The sequence below is a fragment of the Mirounga angustirostris genome, unplaced genomic scaffold (genome assembly GCF_029215605.1).
Source record: "Mirounga angustirostris isolate CCGP_5_RB_7025 unplaced genomic scaffold, mMirAng1.0.hap1 SCAF_17, whole genome shotgun sequence".
Classification (NCBI taxonomy): domain Eukaryota; kingdom Metazoa; phylum Chordata; class Mammalia; order Carnivora; family Phocidae; genus Mirounga; species Mirounga angustirostris.
In genome coordinates, this window is record NW_026991725.1 from 24,467,481 (window position 1) to 24,493,789 (window position 26,309).

Sequence of the window (26,309 nt, forward strand, 5' to 3'; positions counted from 1 at the left end):
TCTGGAATTATATTTGCTCTCTTGATGAAAAAAAATTGTGTTCTTGGTACTTCAGCACTTTTTATTTTAACCTAGAGAAGACTATCCAATACAGCTGTCTTTCAGGTCATCTTTCCTATCTTAGTGATGTTTCAATAAAGCAAGGAGGATATGTCCATAACCTGATTTCTTACAGGTTTCACCGCTACCTGCTAGTGGAATTGAAAAGAAATCTGTAATCATGTAATTGAGTACTATTCACTTAAAGACATTGACTCTCAGGTAATAATCACACAAAGAGGTAAAGGTTTGTTTTTTATTAACATAAGATGGTTCTCCCAGTTGCATCTTTCCCTGCACACCTCATGCTTGCTCTAATCTCCACTTAAGGTGGATGACTATCCTGGCAATAAAACCTTTGTTCTTATCGGAAGAACAGGAAGAATGAACTAAAACATCAAAGCACTGGAAAAAGTGTGAAATAGGTGTCTACTGTTCATGCTATAGAGAGCCACCTGATAAGCAACCACTTGAACTTCTGGAATGATTAAACCAGTTCCCGAATACAGTAATTTACTGCCTGCATTGTGAATACGATAAAGAAGTTGAGGGATCAGGGCATGAGAAGGAATTATCAAAAAAAGTGTTAAGGATAGATGTTCCATGGTTTCTTAAGGTATAGAGTATTTATCACAAGATATAAACATTAAATTAGTTTCTAAGAAAAGAAGTGTCCTTAGTTTATTAGTATGGTGTGTGTTTAGAAACAACGGTAAGATAAATATAATGATGTGTCATGCGGCTTGCTTCCTAGTAGAAGTAAAATTCAGCCTCAAATGAAAGTCAAAGGAGACTGAGGGAATCACTATCAAAAGGAAAAAAAGAGCTAGAAGACCAGGTCAATCTTTAATCTAGGAGAAGAGATAGGATAAATTATCTGACCTGTTAGCAGCTCACGTTGTTATGTTATGACTGCTCTGAAGTTGGTTAGAAGTGGACAATCTCCTAGTAATTTTAGGCTATGCATTTTGCCAATACTCCTTCTTTGGTGGTACTATGAGTGTCTGTCACTTAAACATTGATACCAGTGATAACAATATGTGCTTTTGCAAGTTAATCTCCCTCTTAAACATTTGATATCACACTTTATTCCTAATGACAAATGCATTTGGCAAAAAACAAAACAAAACAAACAAACAAAAACCGGGCTGCTGAATTGAGGAAATTGCAAGTTTGGTTTTAGTGATTTTATCTATTGATAACTGAATTAAGAACTTGTCAGTTTACTTTTTATTGGTAGCAAGACGATATCCTTTATCTACTGCACCCAAAGAATGAATTTGATTTTTTTATGTTCCAAATTTTGGGAGAGGGTGAGATAATAATCTCACAATTATCCAGGATAATATAATAATATGTTTTAAAAATTTTATAGCAGCAGTCATGTCCGTTTAAGTGTATAAGGAGATTCAAAATCTGGGTCAAAAACATGTTAAGTTAAACCATGCTTCTTTTGTAAACCACTGTGGGGACTTAGATAATTCAAGGAAACTTCACAAAGCCAAATTTCTTTCTCTAAGAGAATGAAACAGTGTCTATTGAGTGAAATACTGAAAATATTCAGTTTACATTAAAATTTTTACTTTTTCCTCTACTTTTCTTCACCCTCCCCCAAATAATCTAATGGGTACACTGTTAACTTGGAATCACCAGTGTTTTGATAAATAAATGGATTAGGCTTTCCAGAGCATGTACAGGAAAAAGAGTGAAAGAGGTAGAAAGAAAGGCTAAAATCAAGGTATTATTTTGTATTCTGGTATCTGCCAATTTTTAATCTTTATCATTTAATTGTGGGTGAATTCTTAAAATGAGAGGAAGAAAATGAAACCAGGAGAAAAGCAAGAACTTTGTTTCTGCATGAATATGCAAATACTAAACTCCAGAGAAAAAAATTCCTGCCACGGATGAAATTATGGTTGGACGATTCATCAGGGAAAGGTAGTTAATTTCTGATATTTTAAAAACTAAGGTAAGTGCTTTTGCTACTGAAATATAGTAACATTTTGTTATCACAATTTATATTTTTCTCAAAATTTTCACTCTTCCTGAATCCTATTAAACTCTTGGCAAACACTTGAGAATTTCCCACAAATTACACAATTTACATCCCACTTATGTGGGTAATTTCTATATTTTCTAGTGCTCCTTTCCTTCCTCAGCTGCAGAGGTGAGTTAAGTCAAGGGCTTAGGAAAAGAAAGCCAGCCTCTGAGAAGTCCAGTGGGAATGGGTATGCCTTCAGCAGAAATATAATGATCAAACCCAAAGAGAAGAAAATGGGAGATCCAGGAGGGCCCCAGCATGATTTCAGCCCCATGAGACACTATTGGTTTCTATTTTAATAGTAAAAGCGGTGGGTAAATGTTAATCAGACTGAAATAGTCCTGGAGCTTCTTTGGAATCCATTTACTGGAGTGAAACCCCACTCTCTCAGGGCGGCCCTCACCATGCATGCTGCTACCGGGTTCCTTCGAGCCCCGCTCTTTAAGATAGGGAGGAAAGTTTTAGGAAGAAGTGCAAATTATCTGTGAAGATTGTTCTGGCGGCAGAATGGGTACTTTCTTTCATTTTATATTCTCCCTTATTTGCGACATTTTACTCTAATCTCCAGGAAGGAATAAAAGATGACTTAATTGTATTAAGACAACATATACTTTCCTCTATTTATAGACTTTTGTCTTAAAGACGGAAATGTGTATGTGTGTGTGTGTTTGTATGTATACAGATATACAGACATACTTATATATGTATGAATATGTATATACACACATACTTCCTTTGGTTTTTGATCTGTTAGTTCATGTAAAACATCAACAAAATATAATGTTCTATAAGGTGGTGAAAAAATGTGATTTATATCTACACATTCCAAAGCATCATATTGCAGATCTTTATCAAGCATTCTAGGTTATGTCTATACAACCTAAGCAAAGCGAACAGATACAAGCCATTTAGTGAATTTGAGTCACCTCTACTTACAAAACAGAATTTTCTCTTGCTTCAAACATCCACACATACAGGTTGGCCCCCGATTCTTGGACACTAGTGCTCTATTTAGTTGGGTGTTAGGTTTACCAAAATCTGGAGAGACACAGCTTGTTTTCTGGAGAAATCTCAAAACACTCTTGGGTTTGCCTGTAATTTTTATATTAATAATGGTGCAAGCAGTTGCTTCTAAAATTCTGTGCAGCTTTGGAGTTGTTAGGTTATTTAGGTGATAAAAAGTCCCATGGATGCTATTCTTTGAGTGTGGAAAAGTAGAACTCTTCCAATTGTTTGTTCGGTGAGGTATTCTCTAAATGCAAGGCTTTCTGAGTATTTAGGTAGAGAGAGTATTCATGGTCAAATACAAGACCTCCTTATGGAAGTTTGCCTGAGCGTGCACAAGATGGAACAAATTCAGAAAGCTTCTGTCGTCTTCATCACGGTCTCCTGTATGCCACACACAGGAGTGGACAGTAGGGAAAAGAAAATGATGGTTAAATTTTCAAATATATGATTTATTTGGAATAAAATGTTCCAATTTTCCCTAAAAATAGGTAACAGAAGACTAGTTAGTGATCTTTATTTACTAAGTCAGACATTAACCACCAAAATCAGGGAACTATATAAGAGCACTGAATAAGAAGTCAGAGGAAAAGGATGCTGGTCCATGCTTTACTGCCTCTAACTCTATGATCTTGGGCAAGTCAAGTAGTGTCTCTAAGCCTTAGTTTTCTCATCTGTAAAATAGGGTTGATTATCATGTTGGCTAACTAATAAAACTCTACAATAGTATGTGTTGAAACTAAACAATATAGGGCATTATTATGATGATTAGGATAGTTGGTAAGTGAGCAAGTGAACATTTTGCTGTGCAAAACTGGAACTGGTTCCTTTCAGAGCAGACTCTTCAACTTTAGGTTTTCCATTGAAATCCATACAAGACTTAAAAAGTAGCAAAACCAAGAGCTAAATATATCTCATGGAAAAATAAACAAAAATGTCTGCTTCTTCTATTCTTGGTTTAGAAATAAAAGTCTACATGGAATTAGCGCTGTTTTAAGTGGGGACTAGAATGCATTTTAGTCACACTTGTGCACCGTCTACACACACACTCACTCACCGGACATAACTGCCTGCAGCATTTCCATTATAACACATGCAAATGCATTCGCCACACTCTGCAGGAAGTTATTTCTCTCCATGGGAGTGCTAAAGACTTTACAGACTTTTTGCATCATTTTAACTGCCCAATCCATGCAGTATAGTTCTTTCTCACACACCTGATTTAGATATAAGAAGAGTAATGGTAAAGCTTCATGTGAAGAAAACTGTAGAATTTGAAAATGGTATTGACAATGATGGTTTATGACTTTACATAATTTATTACACATGACATCATATTGAGTTTATAAGTGGGAAATGCTCTTACATCTAATTCTCCTTTCCTTTCAAATGGTACAATTTTAGTGGAAAAAAAGTGTCATGTAAATAAAAGCTTTGTCCAAGATTATCATGGCATATTATTCATTAATGTAAGAACTAATATTTCAAATAATTGTTAAACATATCAAAAATAAGACTTCTGCTCATTCATTCATTCAGTTATTATTTATTGAGAAGATGCTAAGAGCTGGAGAAACAATGGTTAAGCCATAAAGACAGGGCCTCTATTTTCCAGAAATCCAATAAGGGTGACAAACAGGCAATTTTAATAGGCAAGAGAACTATGGTCTTATCAACTCTCCACCTTCAGAGTTGTAGGGAATATTTATCTATTATTTAAAAGATAAAATATTTAGGGACGCCTAGGTGGCTCAGATGGTTGGGCGTCTGCCTTTAGCTTAGGTCATGATCCCAGGATCCTGGGATCAAGCCCTGTGTCTGGGCTCTCTGCTCAGCAGGGAATCTGCTCCTCCCTCTCCATCTACCCCCTCCCCCTCCCCCCGCTTGTGCTCTCTCTCTCCTCTCTCTCGCTCACGCTCTCAAATAAATAAAATCTTTAAAAAATAAAATAAAGGACAAAATATTTAAAGATTACATGTTAATAGTTAAAGCTGGCCAAAAGGAAAAAGGTTTATTTACTAACATTCTAAACGGCCAATTTAATTCACATAGCCAAATAATATACAGCATGAAAATAAACCCTATAGTAGTGTAACATTTAGTTATAATGTAAACCTGACAGGAAAGATTTGTTGACTATGTACTATGTGTAAGGCACTGTTCCAGGCACTATGAAAGAAATAAGTCACCTAGTCTGGATGTCAGAGAGCTCTCAGTCTCTTCTGGGAGACGACTTACCCTACACATAAAATGGCTTCAGAACACTAGTAGTACACTAGTAGTAAACGAAGATGAAGAGAAGACAAATCTGAGGCCACTTAGAGAAAATTAATGATCAGCACTGAGATGTTTATCAGAGGTTTTCTAGGGAAGTCACCCTCAGTGACTTCCTCTTCATTCTACTTGCTATAGCGCTGCCAAAGTACCTTCCAAAAACTTCAAACTTACGTCTCTCACCTTCCTAAAACTTTTCAGCAGCTCCCTATTAGAGCATGTGTTCAAGACCCACAGAATGGCTGACAAAGTCCTTCCTTACCTAGCCTCTCCCTTCCTCACCTCCTTCTCCTTTGCACATTTTACTCCAGAAATAATACTGAGCTGCTTACAGTCCTACAAATATAGCCATGCAGTTCCATCTCTCTCTCTCTGAGGCAATCTGCTTAATTACTAAAATAAATATTTACATTGAGAATGTAGTTAATTTGGTAGCTTTCTTCACGGTTTCACATTTTAAGAAGAGCCACAGAGGTTTCATTCATGTTTTAAGCAGTTGGTTTGGTAGATTCTTGTCTCTATTCCATTGATTCCATAGTCCATCAATCATTCCTCACACTAGTCACCTGGAAGACTATTCTAGTGCTTTTGAAGCACTGGTTGGGGTGGCATCTGTGATGGTAGCCAAATCAATGAGATTTCTATGTAACACGTGCAGGTACACGCTTGAATAATTTGCGCGCGCGCACACACACACACACACACACCCATCTCCCGGCAAACTAAACTCCTATTCATTTTTAAAAACCTATTTCTACTGGGGCTGGGAAGCCCTGTCTGTGCTATATTCGCCCAATATTGGCCCACCTCTGCTACCTCTGTTTGTATCTTTTTGTATATATATTTTTGTACTTATCACACTGAATTTATTTATATATACCTTGATAGATCTTAAAAGACCTTAAGCAGCTTTTGGTCAGAAATTTTTTCCATTAACTTCCATAGTCTTAGAATTTCACAGAGTGTATGGCCCATAGTAAAACACTCAATTTGTGTTAAATGAATGAATATTAAATATATTTTAATGTTTTATTTATTTATTTTTTTGACAGAGAGAGAGAAACGGGGGTTGGGGGGCAGGGCAGAGGGAGAGAGAAAATCTTAAGCAGGCTCCACATCCAGAGCAGACCCTGATGCTGGGCTCAATCTCATGTCCCTGAGATCCTGACCTGAGCCAAAATCAAGAGTTGGACACTCATCCAACTGAGCCACCCAGAGGCACCTTTAATGTTTTCTTTTTTTCTTTTTTTTTAAGATTTTATTTATTTGACAGAGAGAGTGAGAACACAAGCTGGGAGACAAAGGGAGAGGGAGAAGCAGTCTCCCCGCTGAGCAGGGAGCCCGATGCAGGGCTTGATCCCAAGACCCCGGGATCATGACCTAAGCTGAAGGCAGCCGCTTAACTAACTGAGCCACTCAGGCGCCCCTAATGTTTTATTTTGAAAAACATTTTAACTATACAAAAGTGGAGATAATAGTATAGTGAACCTCTAATATCCATTCCCCAGCTTCAGCAATTACCAATCTTGTCTCCTCTCTACTACCATTTACTTTCACATCCTCTCCCTGCTGCCCAATGATTATTTTGAAGCAAATCATAAAAGCTGTTTTTAATGGAATTTTAAAAAAAGAATATAACTCAGCAGAGCTGTATAATGAAAATATGGACATTAAGTGGGGAGAGGTTAATATAAGGAATGATTCCAAGTATGATCTTATATTATATATATTTAAAAAATTTTAAATATACATAAAATATATGCTTAAATACTTATTCTTTCAAAATGTTTTGAACATATTTCAGTTCCTTCAAGACAGCTCCCTGGTAGGTCAACTATAATGTTAAACAACTTGCTAGAGAAAAACTTGGTTTTACTTACCAAAGCCAAAAAGACTATCAGCTTTGCCAGTTCAATGGCCCGTCCATTCACAGCTTTACTAGCCATGAAAGTGAAACAGATGTTGTTCCCACTTAGGATTAGGAGACGTGCATTATTCTCTAGAAGCCACTCACGGGGAACCACTTATATTAGAGGAAGAACAGTTATTTAGTGAGAAATTACATAATAGCTCTAGTAAACATCATTAAGTACATGCAATATTATATTACCTTATTGGAAATACAACTAGAGCCAAGGGAAAAGCACAAAGTGCTTTGGTTTTGTAATTACTGCATTCAGCCAGAGATAGAGATTACTGCCAAGTTATAGTGGCTTTTACAAATGTCCTAGCAATATAGTCAAAGCATTTCTCCTACACATATATCAAAAGGCAAGGTAGTCTAATTCTGTGTAAGGAAAGAAACCTTATAAACTTTAGAATCTAAAGGATTCTGCAGGAATGGAAAAATTTTTTTTCCATCTGTGCCAGCAGGAGAGGGCTTTCTTCTTACACAACCTAGGAGGTTGTTTGTGAGAATTTGCAAAATGGAAATAACTGAGCTATTTAAATGTGAAACTTTCAAATAATAATAAATACATATTTATTGGCAATTGGAGGAAAGGAAGTTGATTATATGCATTCTCTTCAAACATATACCAAACTCTTTAAATATTTTAGAACATTTAGTGATTTCGAATAGGCAATTCCTTTGTTACCTATAGAATTGTCCTTACAATTTTATAACTGTATTCGAAGAATATATTTCTACTACTCTGTGTGGTCAATATGTGCTTTTACCTGATAGTTCATCTACAAGACTGATAACATCATCTGCCGTCCACTCTTTGGTGTTTGTGTCATACAGTAATTTAATAGCATCAGCCAAACCTTTCAGACTGGATTCATCTGTAGGTCCTTCTATCATTTTCTGCCAAACCACCTGTCCTGGATAATTGAAACAAAAACCAGGCTATGACAGAACAGTTGGCTTTGTAATAAAGACTTCATGGATTGTTTAAAAAGCAAACTGGATTGCATTACAGAATCCCATTTGCTTATATATGCTACTTTCATGATGAAAAGTCAATTCTGATAACAGTATAAGTGTGACTGTCTCTGACTGATGTGACGAAGTTTAGCAACAATTGCTACATGAAGTAAAGAAAAGGTAGTTTCACCAAGTAGAATAGTGCTTCTAGTTCAAAGATAATGCTATGCCTGTAACAAAAATTATAATAGGGGCGCCTGGGTGGCTCAGTCGGTTAAGTGTATGCCTTCGGGTCAGGTCAAGATTGGGCCCTCTGCTCAGCTGGGAGCCTGCTTCTCCCTCCCCCGCCACCCCGCTTGTGCTTTTCTCTCTTTGTCAAATAAATAAATAAATAAAATCTTTTAAAAAATTATAATAGGCAACTGATGTAATCGTACTAAAATCAAATGAAATCTATTGATATCCTTCCAAAATGAGAACATGTTGTATTTGAGTACCTTCCAAATATTAAATATATCAAAACACAGTAATCCAGCCAATTTTTGAATATTTACCTATGACCAATTCTCTATGTGAATTACACAAAACAAAATCTGATCCCAGATCGGCTTCCTGCTGCTACTTTAAACTGGTTACCTCCTGACATAGGTAATGTGAACCAAAGAACTGTACGCTAATTTTAACATTAATCTAAGCAAAACTTAATCAGAAAGGCAAAAAAATGCACATAATCATATTATGCACCCAAAATTAAGTAAAACATCAATTTAACTACTACTGTGCTTTACAGACACTATTATTACCTTCCAGCAGCAAACATAATCTTGAGGTAAGGTAATGTTTAGAAATGTAGTGACTTTTAGGTATACCAGAGATGATAGGAATATATTTGGTAATGGCCTGCAGTCTTGAAGTTTAAGTTATGCATAAGCTAATGTAGTGTACATCTATGAAATCATGAAACACAGTTTAATCATTAGGAATGAGGAAACTGAGCAGGTACAAAAAGATACGTTCCCTAAAGTAGAGGTAATTAACGTTTTGTAACATACATCCCTAAAAAATGTATGCTCACCATCTTGAGGAGATATTGGTCCAAAGATGATATACAATAATCTTGCCTGATTCACCATTGGCCATGGTTTTAATATACGTGTCAACCAAAAAGCAGAATCACTTCGATGTGTCCAGTGATCAAGCAGGACGTTCCTACAGAACAGTCTGATCCTTAACTCCAGTTTTCGGGCACTTCCTATGAAGACAAAAGAATTGTAAACCATTCTTCCTAGAAAGGCTGATGTGCTCATTGGATATGCACACAGTGGATATGGTCAGTGATAGACATCTGTAATATACTTTGTACTGAAAGTATTATTTCATTTTCCTCTGTAAAAATTTTAGATTATCAAGGGACTATTTTTTAAACAATTTTATTGAGATATACTTTACACATCATACAATCCAGTGGTTTTAGTATATTCACAGATATGTACAGCCAGCACCAAGTCAATTTAGAACATTTTCATCACCTCAAAAAGAAATCCTGTTCTTTTAGCTATCACCCCCCATCCCTCCATTCTTTACCATCCCTAGACTTAAGCAACCAATAATCTACCCTCTGTCTCTAAAGATTTCCTTTTTCTGGACTTCATACGAATGAAATCATATAGTATGTGGTCTTTTGTGACTGATTTCTTTCACTTAGCACGTTTTCAAGTTTCATCCATGTTATGGCATCTATCAGTACTTCCTTCATTTTTATGGCCAAATAATATTCCATGGCATAGATATTCCTCATTTTGTTTATCCATTCACCCGCTGATAGACATTTGGGTTGTATCCACCTTTTGGCTATTACAAATAATGCTGTTATTAAGATTTGTGTACCAGTTTCTGTGTGGACATATGTTTTCATTTCTCTTTCGGATATACCTAGGAGTGGAATTTCTGGGTCATACAGTAACTCTAAGTTTAGTCATTTGAGGAACTGCTAGACTGCTTTCCAAAGTGGCTGCACCATCTTACATCCCGACCAGCAATGTATGAAGGTTCCAATTTCTCCATATTTTCACCAACACTTGTTGTTATCTGACTTTTTGATTTTAGCTGTCCTAGTGGGTATGAAGTAGTATCCTGAGTTTGTTTGTCTTTTTTAACAGACTTATTGAAATATATATAATTTACATACCAAAAAATTCACTCATTTAAAGTGTATAATTCAATAGTTTACAATCTATAATATTATTGGGGCTGGCTCAGTCGGAAGAGCATGTGACTCTTGAAGTTGAAGTCGTGGGTTCATGCCCCATGTCAGGTGTAGAGATTACTTAAATAAACTTAAAAAAATCTATTATATTATTAATTTTTTAAAATTGTGGTAAATATATTTATTTATACATATATAGATATATATAACACAAAGTGTGCCATCTTAATCATTTTTAAAGTGTATGATACAGTGGCATCACTTAATTCATAATGCTGTTCAACCATCACAACTGTTTATTTCCAAAACTCTTTATCACCTCAAACAGAAACTCTATAACCATTAAGCAATAACTCCCCACTTCCCTCTGCCCCCAGTTCCTGATAACCTCAAATCTGCTTTCTGTTTTAATGAATTTGCCTGTTTGAGATACCTCAGTTAAGTGGAATCACAATATTTGTCCTTTGTTGTCTGACTTATTTCACTTAGCATGTTTTCCAAGTTCATCCATTTTAGCATGCATCAAAGCTTCTTTCCTTTTTTTTTTTTTTAAAGATTTTATTTATTTATTCATTAGAGACAGAAAGAGGCAGAGGGAGAAGCAGGCTCCCAAGGAGCAGGGAGCCCGATGCGGGACTCGATCCCAGGACCCTGAGATCACGACCTGAGCCGAAGGCAGATGCTTAACCATCTGAGCCACCCAGGTGCCCCTTCTTTCCTTTTTATAGCTGAAAAATATTCCATTGTATGAAGAGACCACATGTTGTTTATCCATTCATCTATTCATTGATGAACACCTGGGTTGTTCCCACTTTTTGGGTATTGCGAATAATGCTACTGTGAACATTGGCATACAAGTATCTTTCCAAGTCCCAGCTCTCAACTCTCTTAGGAATAGCTAGGAGTGGGGCACCTGGGTGGCTTTGTCGTTAAGCGTCTGCCTTCGGCTCAGGTCATGATCCCAGGGTCCTGGGACCGAGCCCCACATCGGGCTCCCTGCTAGGCGGGGGGCCTGCTTCTCCCTCTCCCTCTCCCCCTGCTTGTGTTCCCTCTCTCACTGTGTCTCTCTCTGTCAAATAAATAAATAAAATCTTTAAAAAAAAAAAAAAGAATAGCTAGGAGTGGAATTGCTTGGTCATATGACAATTCTATGTTTAGCTTTTTGAGAAATGGTCAAGTTGTTTTCCATAGTGGTGGCACCATTTTACATTTTTATACCATTTATGTTCTACTTACTTGTAGATAAGACAAGAGTAAATAGAAAGTCCACCAATGATCTAAGGCCATATGAAGTAAGTACCCCTTGATGTATTAAGCCAAGTAACAAAGCATCAGGAAAGGCTTTATAGAGAAAGTCTGGCAAATTGGGTCTTAAAAGATGAAGAGAGATGGTATTTTAGAAAAAAAAAATGAATAAAAGACATGAAGTAGAAATGCGTAAGAGATATGTGACACAGTGAGGAAAGTGATAAAGACTACTCTATGTCAAACTGATACAGAGAATAATGGGGAATAAATTTGAAAAAGTAGATTAGGATGAGAATGTGAAGGCCTGTATAAACAGTTTGGACTTTATTTTGATGACATCGGGCAGCCAATAAAAGGTTTGGGACATGATAAATCAATTTTGTTATTGTTTCATTGGGCTTCTAATCTGCTTTTTTGATCCATAATTTGTTTCATAATGAAATATCTCAAGCTGTCAGAAAAGCAGAGATACTATAACAAATATTGTGTACCAGTCACTTAGCTTTGTCAAAGCTTTACTTTTTGCTATATTTGCTTCAGATTTTTTTTTAAAGATTTTATTTATTTATTTGACAGAGAGAGACATGGGGAGAAAGGGAACACAAGCAGGGGGAGTGGGAGAGGGAGAAGCAGGCTTCCCGCAGAGGAGGGAGCCCGATGCTGGGCTCGATCCCAGGACCCTGGGATCATGACCTGAGCCAAGGCAGACGCTTAACGACTGAGCCACCCAGGTGCCCCTATTTGCTTCAGATTTTTAAAAAAATAAATAAAACATGGGGCACCTGAGTGGCTCAGTCGTAAACTTTAAGTAAAGCCACCCAGGCGCCCCATCCAGTCTTAATTAATAAAATATTATTAATACAGCTGAGCCCTCTGAATACTTCTTTCTCTAATCACATGCCATGTTTGCCTCACAATCTAATTCAGTGTTTATCATCCCCTTATATTTCTTTGTCCTTTTACTACATATGGATGTCATGATTTTCTTTTAAATATACTTTTGAACTCTGCTTTTTTTCTATTTTTTTTTTTTTTAAGATTTTATTTATTTATTTGACAGAGAGAGACACAGCGAGAGAGGGAACACAAGCAGGGGAAGTGGGAGAGGAAGAAGCAGGCTTCCCGCCGAGCAGGGAGCCCGACGCGGGGCTCGATCCCAGGACCCCAGGATCATGACCTGAGACGAAGGCAGACGCTTAACGACTGAGCCACCCAGGCGCCCCGCTTTTTTTCTATTTTAATATCTGTATAATATTATCTGTGAATTGTAGTTTTTTTACCTGGTTTGCTGCAGACAACAGTCTGCATCTTGCGGGAGAGATTAGTCAGCTCACATAAGAAGATATATACACGATGGCACTCGAGTTCATCCCAACCTGCTGTTAAGGTCTGAGAATAATAAAATAAAGGAAACATTACGGATGTTCAGACCATCAAATCAAAATGTAAGTCACTGCTAGCTTATGAGCATAACTGCTGTAGCACATGATTGAGGTGATGTGCAACTTTTATCCATTATGGAATGTTCAGATTAATAAGAAAATTTACATAAACAAATCCTAGAAATGCTCCAAAACCCAGTTTCTTTTTGGTTGTAAAGGGAGTATCCTTTCAAATGGTACCAAATCCTGAACTCTGACAGTGTGGGTAAAGTAACAAAGGCCAAAATCCTAGAACACAACATTAGATATCTGACTCACAACCATACTGTGGTTTAGTTTTCAACAGAATCCCTTTGAGGTCCTCTAGTTACCATTTATGATATTGCTTACAAATGATAATGATCTCTTTTTTTTTTTTTTTAAGATTTTATTTATTTGACAGAGAGACATAGCGAGAGCAGGAACACAAGCAGGGGGAGTGGGAGAGGGAGAAGCAGGCTTCCCGCGGAGCAGGGAGCCCGATGCAGGGCTTGATCCCAGGACCCTGGGATCATGACCTGAGCCGAAGGCAGACGCTTAACGACTGGACCACCCAGGCGCCCGATAATGATCTCATCTTAATGCGACAATTATGAGCATTTACTAATAACATTTTGATGTGAACGAGCAAAAATTTTTTATTAGGACAAAGTTTAATAATTATCTTTGAGCCAACCAGAATGTACAGTTAAACATACATGAAAAGGAAATTCAAATGGTACGCCACTCTAGTTAGACTTTGAAAAGGTTGATTAATCATAAATTTTTCTTAAAACAGTTGAATTGGATTTTAGTAGTTTAAGAATTAATCTCATTCTCTGTGGAAGGACATAGAAGAAACTGCTAACAACAGTTACTTCTGTTGAAGTCAACTCAGTAGACCAGAGACAGGCCTTGATGGTAGAGTTACTTTTCATTTTATACAAGTTTGTACCTTTTGAATTTTATATAAATATATGTGTTTATATTACCTGTCCTTCTTCCCCCAAAAGCAAAAATCTATCTTAGAAGAGGGATGGTAGGAAGGCAAAAATGTACCTGTAAAAACATGCCATAACATGGTAATCCTAAACATTGGATAGGAGCTGCACAGCCATTGAATTTAAAACAGGAAACCTGTAAAGAGAACAACTATTAATTCCTCTTTTTCAGTGGAACTGTACAACGACTGGACATTGAAATTTAATGGAAATATGCAAGAATTTTTCAGTATTAATTGAAAATAACTAAAATGCTAACTAATTAGCATTGTGTTACATAGGTAAGATCACAAAAGAAATATAAAACAGTCTATCTTAAAGGAGTTCATAAATACATGCATGTGAAATTATTTTGATAATTCAGGTTAGAATATACATAAATGTTAAAATGACTAAATATACACTGTATCAGATACTGTGAAAGCAGAAACAAGATAAATTTGGGAATGATCAAAACAGCTTCTGAAGCATGTGAAAAAAGCATTGTCTTAAAGTAGGATTCAAATGTAAGAAATGAGAGGTGACCTGGGTGGCTCAGTCATTAAGCATCTGCCTTTGGCTCAGGTCATGATCTCAGGGTCCTGGGATCAAGCCCCGCATCGGGCTCCCTGCTCCACGGGAAGCCTGCTTCTCCCTCTCTCACTCCCCTTGCTTGTGTTCCCTCTCTCGCTGTGTCTCTGTCAAATAAATCAAATCTTTTTAAAAAAAATATAAGGAATGAAAAAGATAGGAAAGATAGGTGAGGGGAACAATAAGGACAAAACTGTATAGTGGTAGGAATAAGAAGCTTTTTGTGGGAAGAAAGATACGACATGCTTAACTGGGCTCAATGTAGTAGGGAGTAAGGTTGTATTGTTAGGAAGAGCCCTAAATACCAGCCACAGACTTTAGACCTTATCTTGCTGAAATTGAGTAGCTACTGAAAGATTTTTTAAGTAAGAAAATTAACTCAATGAAAGGGATGAATAACCTTGATTCAGCATACAGAATGTCTTGGGAAGTAAAGAAATAGATGCAGAAAGATCATCTGAGAAGCTGCTGTAATAATATAGACCTGAACTCAGTGCAAATACTGACATGAAAAAAAGCTAATGCATCAGAAACAGTTTGCATACTACTGAGTGTAGAACTGAACCATCAGTGTTGGATGTATGTTTGAGTTTGTATAGTGAAACTCAAAACTTATACAGAGATTATGCCTAAACACATGGATACACATTCAAGTCATAAATCATCATAAACATTTTATTTTATTTTTAAAATGTTTTAAAGATTTATTTATTTATTTTAGAGAGAGTTAGAGAGAGTGTGCATGTGTGCGTGGGAGGGTAGAGGCAGAGGGAGAGGGAGAGAGAATCTCAAGCAGACTCCCCATTGAGCGCCAAGCCTGATACAGAGCTCAGTCCCACGACCCTGAGATCATGACCAGAGCTGAAACCAACAGTCAGACGCTTAACCAACTGAGCCACCCAGACGCTCTCAAAAGTTTTGTTATTTTAATATTAAAAATACTTTCCTATGTTTTCATACATTTATAAACAGTAAGATTAACATTCAGAAATTATTTCATTTTAATAAAATATCTAAAACACTTTAAAACAGCCTCAGGACTCTCATGTAGGATAAAAAATACTTTTATACTCTGATAAATCTAATAAACTTGAATGATATTCTTAGGTATACATAAAAATTGTTTTATGATAAGTAAAAGACTACTATATTTTGGTGTTTTATAATCTCTGGGTACTTGGTATAGTATTAGATTATCATCAATCAATTATTAGTACTAATTCATGAAATCCTAATAATTGAAGATGGATCTAAAATGAGTGTAAGATATTAATAAAAAATATCTTTACTAGAAATCAAGACTATGAACCAACTGAGAAGTGTGATCTTACTTCTGCCAGTATCTTGTGAATGTACTTTAGTCTTTCCCTTGTGGGTAGCAGCAACGTACATCTTTTAAATAGCAGACCTGAGGATGTAAAGAGACACATGAAAAAAATGACAATACAATTAATGTAAGAGTACCTGTAAAGTACAGCATAACATTTCCTTGAAAGTCAAGTATGGTAAATCACAGTGGACTGTGAGCTGATATGGTTCTGAAGAGGAAGTTTGGGAGCAAGGGTACGAAACACTTACAATATATGGTGTTTACCAAGTAACTGTGATGTCCACTAAGTGGTATAAAATCTTACAAAAATGATGAAATTGATGTTATAAGACAGATATTGAAAGTATTTAGATTTAAAAAGATATAACAACAGACACAAAGATACACTAGTGGAACTGTCTCTTTATTCTATAGAAAACAGATTCAAATATTTCTTGAAATTAACATGTTCACAAAGGAAAATGCTTTAAGAGCTTTTAATGTAAAACATGGAAAGAATGAGAAAAGCGATTTTGTATTCCTTTCTCCATATAAAATTTTTTTTAAATCGTAAGTACTTAACATTTCAGAGGTTAGAAGTTATTTTCACTCACAGAAAGTATCCAGTTTGGATGAAATATTCATTTCTTCCTTCAAAGATATCCTTTTATGGGGCATACATGTTAAGAATGTATAGAATTTTGTGTTCAGATATTTTAAAAAAGAAAAAAAACCAGTGTGACATATAACTTGAACTACAGTGACAGAAGTGTATGATTTGTTTCCTCTAACTTCATGTGTTCTGTTTTCCTAAAATGGCAATACATTGTTAACATTCCTATAAGGGCAATGTTTTCCTTACACTAAAAATAAGATATATGGTAGGAAAATAAATACCTGAATATCATGAATTTCTCCATTTTTATCTTCTCTGCATTTACTTTTTTTTTTTTAACATATATGATAGCTGCTTTATATAATTCTGTAGAATCTATGGGAATCCAATTTATTTTTAGAAGTTGCTATGTTTGGACAACACATGACCAGAATTGAGTTTGAATATAAACCCTCCTTATTTTTGTACATAAAAAGACATTTTCAGTGTTTGGTTTTTAAGCTGAGTTCTTTTCCTTTCATGTTTGGCATCCAGTCCCATGGCAGATCATAGCTGGGGAAGTGTAAGCTATAATTGTATGCTGGTTGCTTTTTCTAATGTAAAACTCCTATTTTTAAGGACTGCAATTTACCATAAAAACCAACACTGGCTGACTTATTTATTTTTTTAACACAGGTGCTCTGCTATACCCTTTAGAGACCAACTTTTAAAATTTCTTCCTACTAAAATAGAGTCAGATGTAATGTTCTTTTCACACTGGCCATCTGCGCTGTCTTGTATGAAGAAGCAAATTAAAATTTTTAATCTTCAGAGCACAGAATTCTGGAAATGTTATTTTAATGTCTGAAAACAAGAACGGATCAGATAGGAATGGCAACATGAGAAAATGGTAAGTACATCAAACATTTACCTAAAGAATCAGTCATAAGCCAGGTGTCTGCACCAAAACTAAATGGAAGGTTGAAATCATTACATGAATAAAACTGTTTTTAAAAGCTGGCTATTAAGATCAATACATATTTGTATTTTTCACTGAATTATCCAAATAATTATCTTAATGCTTTTTTGCTTCTTTGAGCGACTGAGTCTTGGTCAGGGAGAAAAAAAAAATTCTTTCAGGTCAAAACCAAAAAATAAGCTCTTTTACTGTACCACTTATTCTGCAACTAAGGATGTTTGAAAAAAGATATTTACAATGACATGTAGCAAAAAGTCTTGCTATATTCTATTACAGGCTTTACTAAGTCTAATCACAAATACTGAAACCAATAACACTGTAATCAGATTACATACCTTTCATTTAATCTTATTAATCTAAATATAATAGTAATTTTATTAATATCAAATATACTTTTATATATTTACACATGGATATAGTCTTATTTTATTATCTTAAAGCTAGACATCGTTGGGCTACTAAAAGGTAATAATTATTTAACTTCACTATTATGCCTTTATTTAAAAATTGAAAACATCACCTTAATTTTTGGTTTTATTGCTATGCTTCAGTTAATTATAAGGTAGTTTCATAATTAAACTGGTGCCACTAGTCAAGTCAAAATTAGAATTTTATTTCAGCACAAAATTAGAATCTTATTTCAGCACATCAGTGAATGGGGTGAAAGACATAGATGATTATAAATCAAGGTAAGAGATTATATGGAATTTCCTTTGATAATTTATTATAGCATAATGATTTATTAGTAAATGTGTGGAGTACTTAAGAAAAACACATTGTTTCTGATAAGAGAATAAGTGATCTTCCACCATAATGTGTTTACATTTCTTTTCAATTTTAAGGACTAGATTATGGTTGAAAGAGAAAAGAAGTTTAGAAATAAAACTCATTAGATCCACAGGAAGTAAAGCATTGAAAATACATCAATTTCACTGGTAAGCCACCCAGACAATAAGCAAAGGTGACACTGTATGCACATGAATCACAAGGACTGATACTTTACATTAAAGTGCATTCTCTCATCTTTAAAGATACGTATAAGGGACTATTATGGGAAAGCCTTCACACTAAAGAATAAAAGCATCATAGAAATAGGCACACTTTAAGAAATATCCCATTTCCCACAGGCCTTACAGAATTGTTTAATAAAATCCCCTTAATTAAGTGTAGTTTTTTACTAGTTACAATTCTCATTACATAAATTACCTAGAGATCTGTAATGTTCCAGTATGGCAGAGTCTTGTCTCTTGCTAGGCAGCTCAAGGTTATGAAAATCCTGTAGTAAAAGTCTTTTGCTTCCTGACGAGGTTGAAATATAATTAATAATGTGCTGGCTGACTGTTTTGGACACCATGCTTAGCATGCTGATATCCTTCACTACCAAAAGAAATATATATACATATATATATAAATAGCTTAATTACAAGAACATCATTATTATTACAATCTATTAACTTATAAGTTAGCTCATTAATAATATACTAAATAATAAAATATATAAAAAAGTGGGGAAAAGGGGGAAAATCTTAAAATTGTTTTAAATCTCCTGTTCAATGAATTGGAAATATTCAGGGATGTAACAGTCAAGTTACATGTTGTTATAATTAGAGGCATGCTTTAAAGAGTTTGAGTGTCATACTTTCTTCATTGTACCTCTTACCTAACAATGATGAAACTTTAGAAAATAAACATAATGTAAATACCATTAATATTCTAGCAGAGCCTAAGATGACAAACTAGTTCTTGAGGGGGGAAAAAAATATTCAAGTGTTTATATAGCCTACTCATAGTTCCCAGACCTCACCTGACAAATATCTTAAGATTATTTGGAATATTTCCAATGGCAAGGCTTTAAAATTTCCAAGCGTTGATAAGGGCTGAGAATCTGAGCCAAGGGTGTTGGAAAAATAGCTGCTGGATCGACGATTACTACGTCTATATTTCTGGTTGGGAATCAAAGTGAAACTGGTATTTACTCTAGATGCCATCCTTTTTCTTATCTCATGAATTTATCCTGGTTAGAAAAATAAAATACAAGGGACAAAGGAGAAAGGAAATTATAGCAACAAAGAGCTGTTTTTTAAAATGAAGAAGTTGATACTTTGATGGGCAATAGCTGTCTATCTATTTACAAAACTTTTTTTTAAGTGATCTCTACCCCTATCGTGGGGCTCAAACTTATGACCCCAAGATCAAGAGTCACATGCTCTACTGACTCAGTCAACCAGGCACCCCTCTATTTACAAAACTTTTAATATAATGTCCAATTTACGGAGTTCCCACCAATAAGAGTGTATTTATTCATCTCACATGATATTAAATGTTTAAGTCTTTTCCCTCTTAGCCAAATATTCTAGATAAAGAATTTTAGTAGAGTAAGAGACATGTATTTGGATGAGATATAGTCTAAGAAAATATACAAAATCTTTAAAAAGTAAAAGATTTGACACAAAAAACCAATATAACAAATTCAAAACATTCAAGATCTGTCGATTAGTATGTTGCTTTTATAATCTTTACCTTCCAAAAAAATATCAAAATATCAATGTACCTTTAAAATTTTGTAGTAAAGTTTTTCTGTTTCTTTAAAACTGAGTACTGACATTTTCTTTGTTGGAAACAGTAAAAATAGAGATAAGAAATAGAAATTCCAAGTTTAGACCTTTTAAAATTTACGAGTTCTAAAAGATTAAGATTACAATACTATTACCAATTATGTGCTGTGCTGTATAACACAAATAAACAGTGAAATTAAAGTCTTGTAAAATTAAAGACTAGAATAAATAAATGAACAATGATTTTCATCCTAATTCCACTTTTGGTTACTTATAAGTCTTAGGAAGGGCCTACACAACTTGATTTTGAAGTGAACATTTCTTAGACAGAACTTATTAAAATCACTGATAATTTACTTACACCAAAAAATAATTCTTAAAAAAAATTCATAATAGGCAGTGACTTTGTGTCACTATTGCTCCAATCAGAAAACATTGTCTTTTGTATATGTACATGTGCACGTACATGTACATATACATAACTACAACTCCAATCTAAGGCTCCCTGTTTCTGAAGTAACAACTAAGACATTTCATCAAAGAGTTACAAATATATTTGACCCAAATGCATTTTCTCCTTTTGTCACAAACTTGCTAAAATCACATTGTTACTTATTCATTTAAAAGGTTACATATCAACTTAAAATTAGTTATACATTCAAAAACATGGCCAAGAAATTTAGTTCTTAGTGAAAAACATACTGTGAACCTCCTTTAAAACAATACCATAGCACTTTGTTTTAGCATTCCATGAGCACTTAAATTAGAAGCTATTTTAAAATAATCAATAAGCCCGGGTGGCTCAGTCAGTTAAGCGTCTGCCTTCGGCTCAGGTCATGATCCCACGGTCCTAGGATCAAGTCCCGCATCGGGCTCCCTGCTCAGCAGGAAGCCTGCTTCTCCCTCTCCCACTCCCCCTGCTTTTGTTCCCTCTCTCGCTAGGTCTCTCTCTGTCAAAAAAATAATAAATAAAATCTTTAAAAAAAAAATAAAATAAAATAACCAATAGAATTACACAAGTAACATATCCCATGTCAAAAAGTTTATAAAATACAGCAAAACAAAAAGAAGACAATTAAATTCACTTATAAACACTTTGGTTTATATCATTCCAGAATCATATATATATATATATATACACAACTATATAGAGAATATATATATATATTCTAACAAAAAAAATCACTGTTCATACTATTTTGTAATCTGCTTTTTTCAACTGTAATTTTAAGTAAAACTAATTTCTTTCCATGTCAATAGATACTTCTACAAGTATATATATTTTAAAGGCTGCATGTAAATCCACCAAATGGAAGAATGTTGATTTATTTAATCCATGAGGTTGTTTTTAACTTTTCACAGTAGGCACTTTAAAGCATTTTCATTGTAATAAAATTATAAAACTGGCCTAGGATTTGTCCTGTCTCTGAGGAACGTGTAAAGTGAGACTTGGGTGGGGCCTGTGGGCTCTTCACAGACTCACTGACACCTGGGACCCAGGGGACTTGAGCGTGTCAACCACTGAGTGTGTATATTTAAACCTCCGAGAATTAAAACGCATTGGGCCCATTCTTTTAACACCGAAGTCTCCTCTTATAATTCCTTATTTTCCTCACTCAGACCTGGACGCTTTGGGGGGAATGCAGGCTTTTCTGAAAATCCTGAAGGTGTAATCCCAAACTATTTCGGGTTTTCTCCCCCCCGCCCCCCAAGAGAACGAGAATCACTGACCAAAATAATAGTAATAAAATGTTTCCATGCCTCCGTTCCACCCTACTCGTTATGGACTGTGAAAGGCTTTGAGGGCCTTCTTGGCTGAACTTCCCCCCCCTTTCAGAGAAAACCGTCCAACAGCAATTCACCGCGATTTGTATTTTGTTCCAACCTAAGAAAACCCTTAAAAGAGACCCACACATCTGCTCGGGTATTGGCCCCAAACACCTCCAGAGACGTAAACCAGGGACACCATAAAGCATAAACTGGCCAATATAAGAATCCAACCACATGGTGATGCATTTTTTACCCCCTTCAGTCCATGAAAAGATGAAACTATCTCAAGAAAGTACTGGGGAAAAAAAAAAATCTCTTTTTACCACAGATTTTGACAGTTTTCCGGCTAAGGAATCACAGGCAAATGGGATTTAGTTGTTCTGCCCCACCATCCTCAAATTTCTTAATGTTTAAAAAAGAAAATATCTCCTCAAGGTTTTCCCGCCGGCTTGAGGGCGGGTCCAGCTCCAGTCGGCTCCGGAGCTGCGTTCCCGCCTCGCAGGCGCCCCCGTGGCCTCAAGAATATTTTAGAACCCTCCCAGGAGCCCCAGCGGGAAAGAAGCCCCGCCTCCTCACGACTAGCAAGACACGCCCCCCGCTCCCATAGTGCCCTCCTCCCTCATGAATATTTCAGAACGCGCTCAGGAGCCCCTGTAGGAAAGAGACCCCGCCTCCTCATGAATAGCAAGACACGCCCCCCGCTCCCATAGTGCCCTCCTCCCTCATGAATATTTCAGAACGCTCTCAGGAGCCCCCGTAGGAAAGAGACCCCGCCTCCTCATGAATAGTAAAAGCCCGGCACCCACTAGTGCCCCCTCCCACTCCATGAATAATGAACGAGGATGAGGTCCTCGGAGCCCAAACCGAGCCCAAGCTGAAGACCGGAAGGGGTGGAGCCGTTAGAGTCTGGGGGAGGGGAGGGTGCAAAGGAAGAGCCCCAACCTGGCGCTCCAGGCGTCTGTTCCAAACCACTTCGTGTCCTTTCAACCTAGTTTTGAGCCCGTTTTTTGTTCCCCCTGCCCCCACCCAGAAGGGTAAGTTACAAGAGCTTTCATCAAAACTAATGTTGGAAGAAACCTGCAGACATTCCTTTTTAAACCTATCTGGGTTCCTAGAATCAGACGAGGATTTGTGCCTCCAGCCTTCCAAGATGGAGTCCAAGACAGAACTTACTAGCTGGGCCCTCTTCCCTCGAAGATGGAAGTTCTCATTCATTTATTCATTCATTCAGTAGCTATTTATTAAAGCCTGCTCTGGGCCAGTTACTGGAGCAGGCCCTAAGGATACAACAGAGAACAAGACACATGTATTTTCCGGCCTTAATGGAGCTTATTAGTCTAATGGGAAAGATAGCATAAACAGTGTTATGGAGGAAATAAGGCAACAGAAAATAAGATGGTATGGGGGCTGCCTACTTTAAAAGGACTGGTCGGGAAGGGCCCTTTAAGGAGGTTACACTCAATTTGAGAACTAGCGGAGGAGAAGGAACCAGTCAGGAAAAGGGCTTGGGGCAAAGGGAACAGCAGGAAAGATTTTGGTACATTGTAGGGATTTGTAAGTAAGTAGGAGAGTAGCATCATGGAGAGGTAGGCACAGATGGGGTACAAAGGACCCTATATAAAGGCCTTAAAAGAGGCTCATTGTAGAAACCCTGTAGGCTCTATATCCTCGAGCTTTCGGGGACCCACTCCACTTTATACACACATCCTTTATTAAAATAAAATACATAGGGCCCCTGGGTGGCTCAGTCGTTAAGCGTCTGCCTTCGCCTCAGGTCATGATCCCAGGGTCCTGGGATCCAGCCCCGCGTGGGGCTCCCTGCTCGGCGGGAAGCCTGCTTCTCCCTCTCCCACTCCCCCTGCTTGTGTTCCTGCTCTCGCTGTCTCTCTCTCTGTCAAATAAATAAATAAAATCTTAAAAAAAAAAATACATAAATGACTACATAACGACTGATTTTACATTTAGGATTAGTTAACATATTGTTATATTATGTAGTCACAAACATTGATTAATTTTGACTGTAGTTTTTTGGAGCTAGTTCTTTTTTTCCCTATCTCAAACATTTTTTATAGCTTAATGAAGATCTCAGCCCCTAGGCAGTGGGCCAGGAGTACCTAATGGATACAAAGATTCTGAGTGGTGAGCAGTTCACATTTTATTCAAAGTGTCATGGAAAGTCATGGAGGAGTTTTAAGCAGAGAGTGATATAACCTGATTTATATCATTGAAAGATTTCTCTGGCTTTTATGTGGAGAATAAATGAGGCTGATAGAAATAGAAGAGGGGAGATCTGTTAGGATGTTGTTGCCTGACTAGAGTAGTGGCCCTGGAGAGCTAGGTTTGAGGTATATTTTGGGCATAGAAGTAACTGAATTTGCTGATGTATTAGACATTGGTGGGAGAGAAAGGAAGAAGATACGAATGATTCCCAGGCTTCTGATTTTAATGAGTGGGTGGATGTTAATCCCATTTACTAAGATATGCAAGTGGGGAGGAGTGTTTCTAGCAGAAAATGAAGAGTTTAATTTTGCAGATAGTAAATTTGATGTGTCTAGGAAACATCCAAGTAGAGCTATCAAGAAAGTAGTTATCTGGAGGTTGGAAGAAAAACTCTGGGCTGGAGAGATACATTTTTGGACATTCAAAGATTGGGAAAAGTAAGACAAGTTCTTAGAGCAATTCAAAAAGGAGCCTCTGGTAGAGTAAACTGCAGAAAGCCAGGAGAGAATGGAGTCGTGGAAGCTGGAAATGGAGTGCTACAAGAATGAGGCATGGTCAGTAGTGCTGAGTGCTGCTGAGTACCACAAGGTGTCTGTTAGATGAATACTGCCAGTGCCCACTGGATTGGCAATCCAGATGAGGGAGAAGTACTTTGGGTCCACGTTGTCATTTCCCATCTCAAGAGTGTACAGTTACTTTGTCTTGCCAGCCACATCACACTCAAATCTCTACCATTTCTTCAGTGTTCTCTATTATCTCTTTCCCTCTACTTGTTCATTCATTTGTTATATTTGATCCAAGCCTACTTTCTGCCAAGCCCAATGGTAACTGCAGGGTAAGTACAGTTTCTGCCGTCCAGCAGCTAAGGGTCACAAGCACCTGACCTGGACTAACATGTATTCTGTTCCTTCCCAAGGAGACAGACCTGCTACTCCTGTGGGGATGAGGGGTCGGGAGAATGGATGAAGGAGGTGTCTCCTTAGCAGATTTACGCCTACCTCCTTGTGTTGAAACTTCCATCAAAAATGATTTACTGGGGTGCCTGGGTGGCTCAGTCGTTAAAGCGTCTGCCTTTGGCTCAGGTCATGATCCCAGCGTCCTGGGATCGAGCCCCGCATTGGGCTCCCTGCTTGGCGGGAAGCCTGCTTCTCCCTCTCCCACTCCCCCTGCTTGTGTTCCCTCTCTCGCTGTGTCTCTGTCAAATAAAGAAAGAAAATCTTTAAAAAAAAAAAAAAAGATTTACCAGGGTGCCTGGCTGGCTCAGTCAGTAGAGCATGCGACCCTTGATCTCAAGGTTGTGAGTTCCAGCCCCACGTTGGGTATAGAGATTACTAAAAGAAAAAATAAATAAACTTAAAAAAAAAATTATTTCCCTCCTTCTAAATCTCCCCCCAGGTCCTACTTTAAGAGTCACACCTTGCATGTAGCTTGTTTCTTCAATAAGTATGCTTTCCCTCCTAAACGACATTGTGAACTCTTTAAGATGCCTTATATCTCTTTTGTATCCTTCATATATGGAAGAACAACAGATACAGGGGTGGATCTACCATGAGCCAACTGAAATTTAAGCTTCAGGGCCTCCTACTGGGACAGACCCCTTCCAAGGCCCTGCACTTAATTTTGTAGTCATAAAGAGCAGGGAAACATTGAGTACATGTTTGCTGATGGACTCCAAATTAAGTAACTTCAAATATTTATTGATTTATTAAGCTTGTTTTATTCATTGGGATTTATATGAAGATTTTAGTTACTGATTATATCATTCCCTTTCCCAAAAGCCTTCAATGGCTCCTTATTGCGTCTAATTAAGTAGAAGCTTCTCAACCTGGCCTTCAAGGCCTGCCTCAGTGTGGCTGAATTTTATGTCTCCAGGTAACTCCTCAAACTCTCCTTACTTCCCCAACACTGACTCCCTTACTGTCACCCTGGTGGTGTGGTTCATGCGGATTTCTCTGCTCAGAAATCTCCCTCTTCAAACTCTACCTTTTGACACCCTAACTTTAGACTATTGCTTCTGGAAGAGGAGTCCCAGGACCAACAGCCTGACCTGAGAGCTTGTTAGAAATGCAGAATCTCAGACCCTGCTCCAGGCCTCCCAAATCAGAACCTGCATTTTAACAAAATCCACAGTCAAGTTTGAGATATATGGACTTAGGCCATTTCCCAGGCTACTTCCTCTAAGCATCTTAAACCTTTAAACATGCCTATAATGAGAAATGTTTTTCCTC

At 36.9% G+C, this 26,309-nt stretch overlaps 1 protein-coding gene and 1 long non-coding RNA gene across 6 annotated transcripts in view; one reads left to right on the forward strand and one right to left on the reverse strand.

The window, feature by feature from the left end:
• LOC135362912 (uncharacterized) overlaps positions 1–26,309 on the forward strand; it is a 52,409-nt gene that overhangs the window by 5,235 nt on the left and 20,865 nt on the right. For 2 of the 5 annotated variants that reach the window (XR_010408351.1, XR_010408355.1), the window contains exons 4-6: positions 1,854–2,008; positions 12,743–13,127; positions 17,254–17,467. This is a non-coding gene — a long non-coding RNA (uncharacterized LOC135362912). Of the gene's footprint in view, positions 1–1,853; positions 2,009–11,011; positions 11,139–12,742; positions 13,128–17,253; positions 17,468–26,309 lie in introns of all 5 variants that reach the window. The other 3 variants (XR_010408353.1, XR_010408354.1, XR_010408352.1) reach the window with 3 other exon arrangements.
• On the reverse strand, positions 2,003–22,342 carry FBXO47 (F-box protein 47). Its single transcript, XM_045888084.2, has 11 exons — positions 22,185–22,342; positions 19,341–19,550; positions 18,743–18,913; positions 15,985–16,061; positions 14,142–14,219; positions 12,963–13,071; positions 9,304–9,480; positions 8,039–8,185; positions 7,240–7,382; positions 4,143–4,302; positions 2,003–3,469 (listed from the first exon to the last, which is right to left on the reverse strand). Exons 2-11 carry the CDS (start codon positions 19,522–19,524, stop codon positions 3,357–3,359), a joined length of 1,359 nt encoding a protein of 452 aa, XP_045744040.1. The 5' UTR covers positions 19,525–19,550; positions 22,185–22,342; the 3' UTR covers positions 2,003–3,356.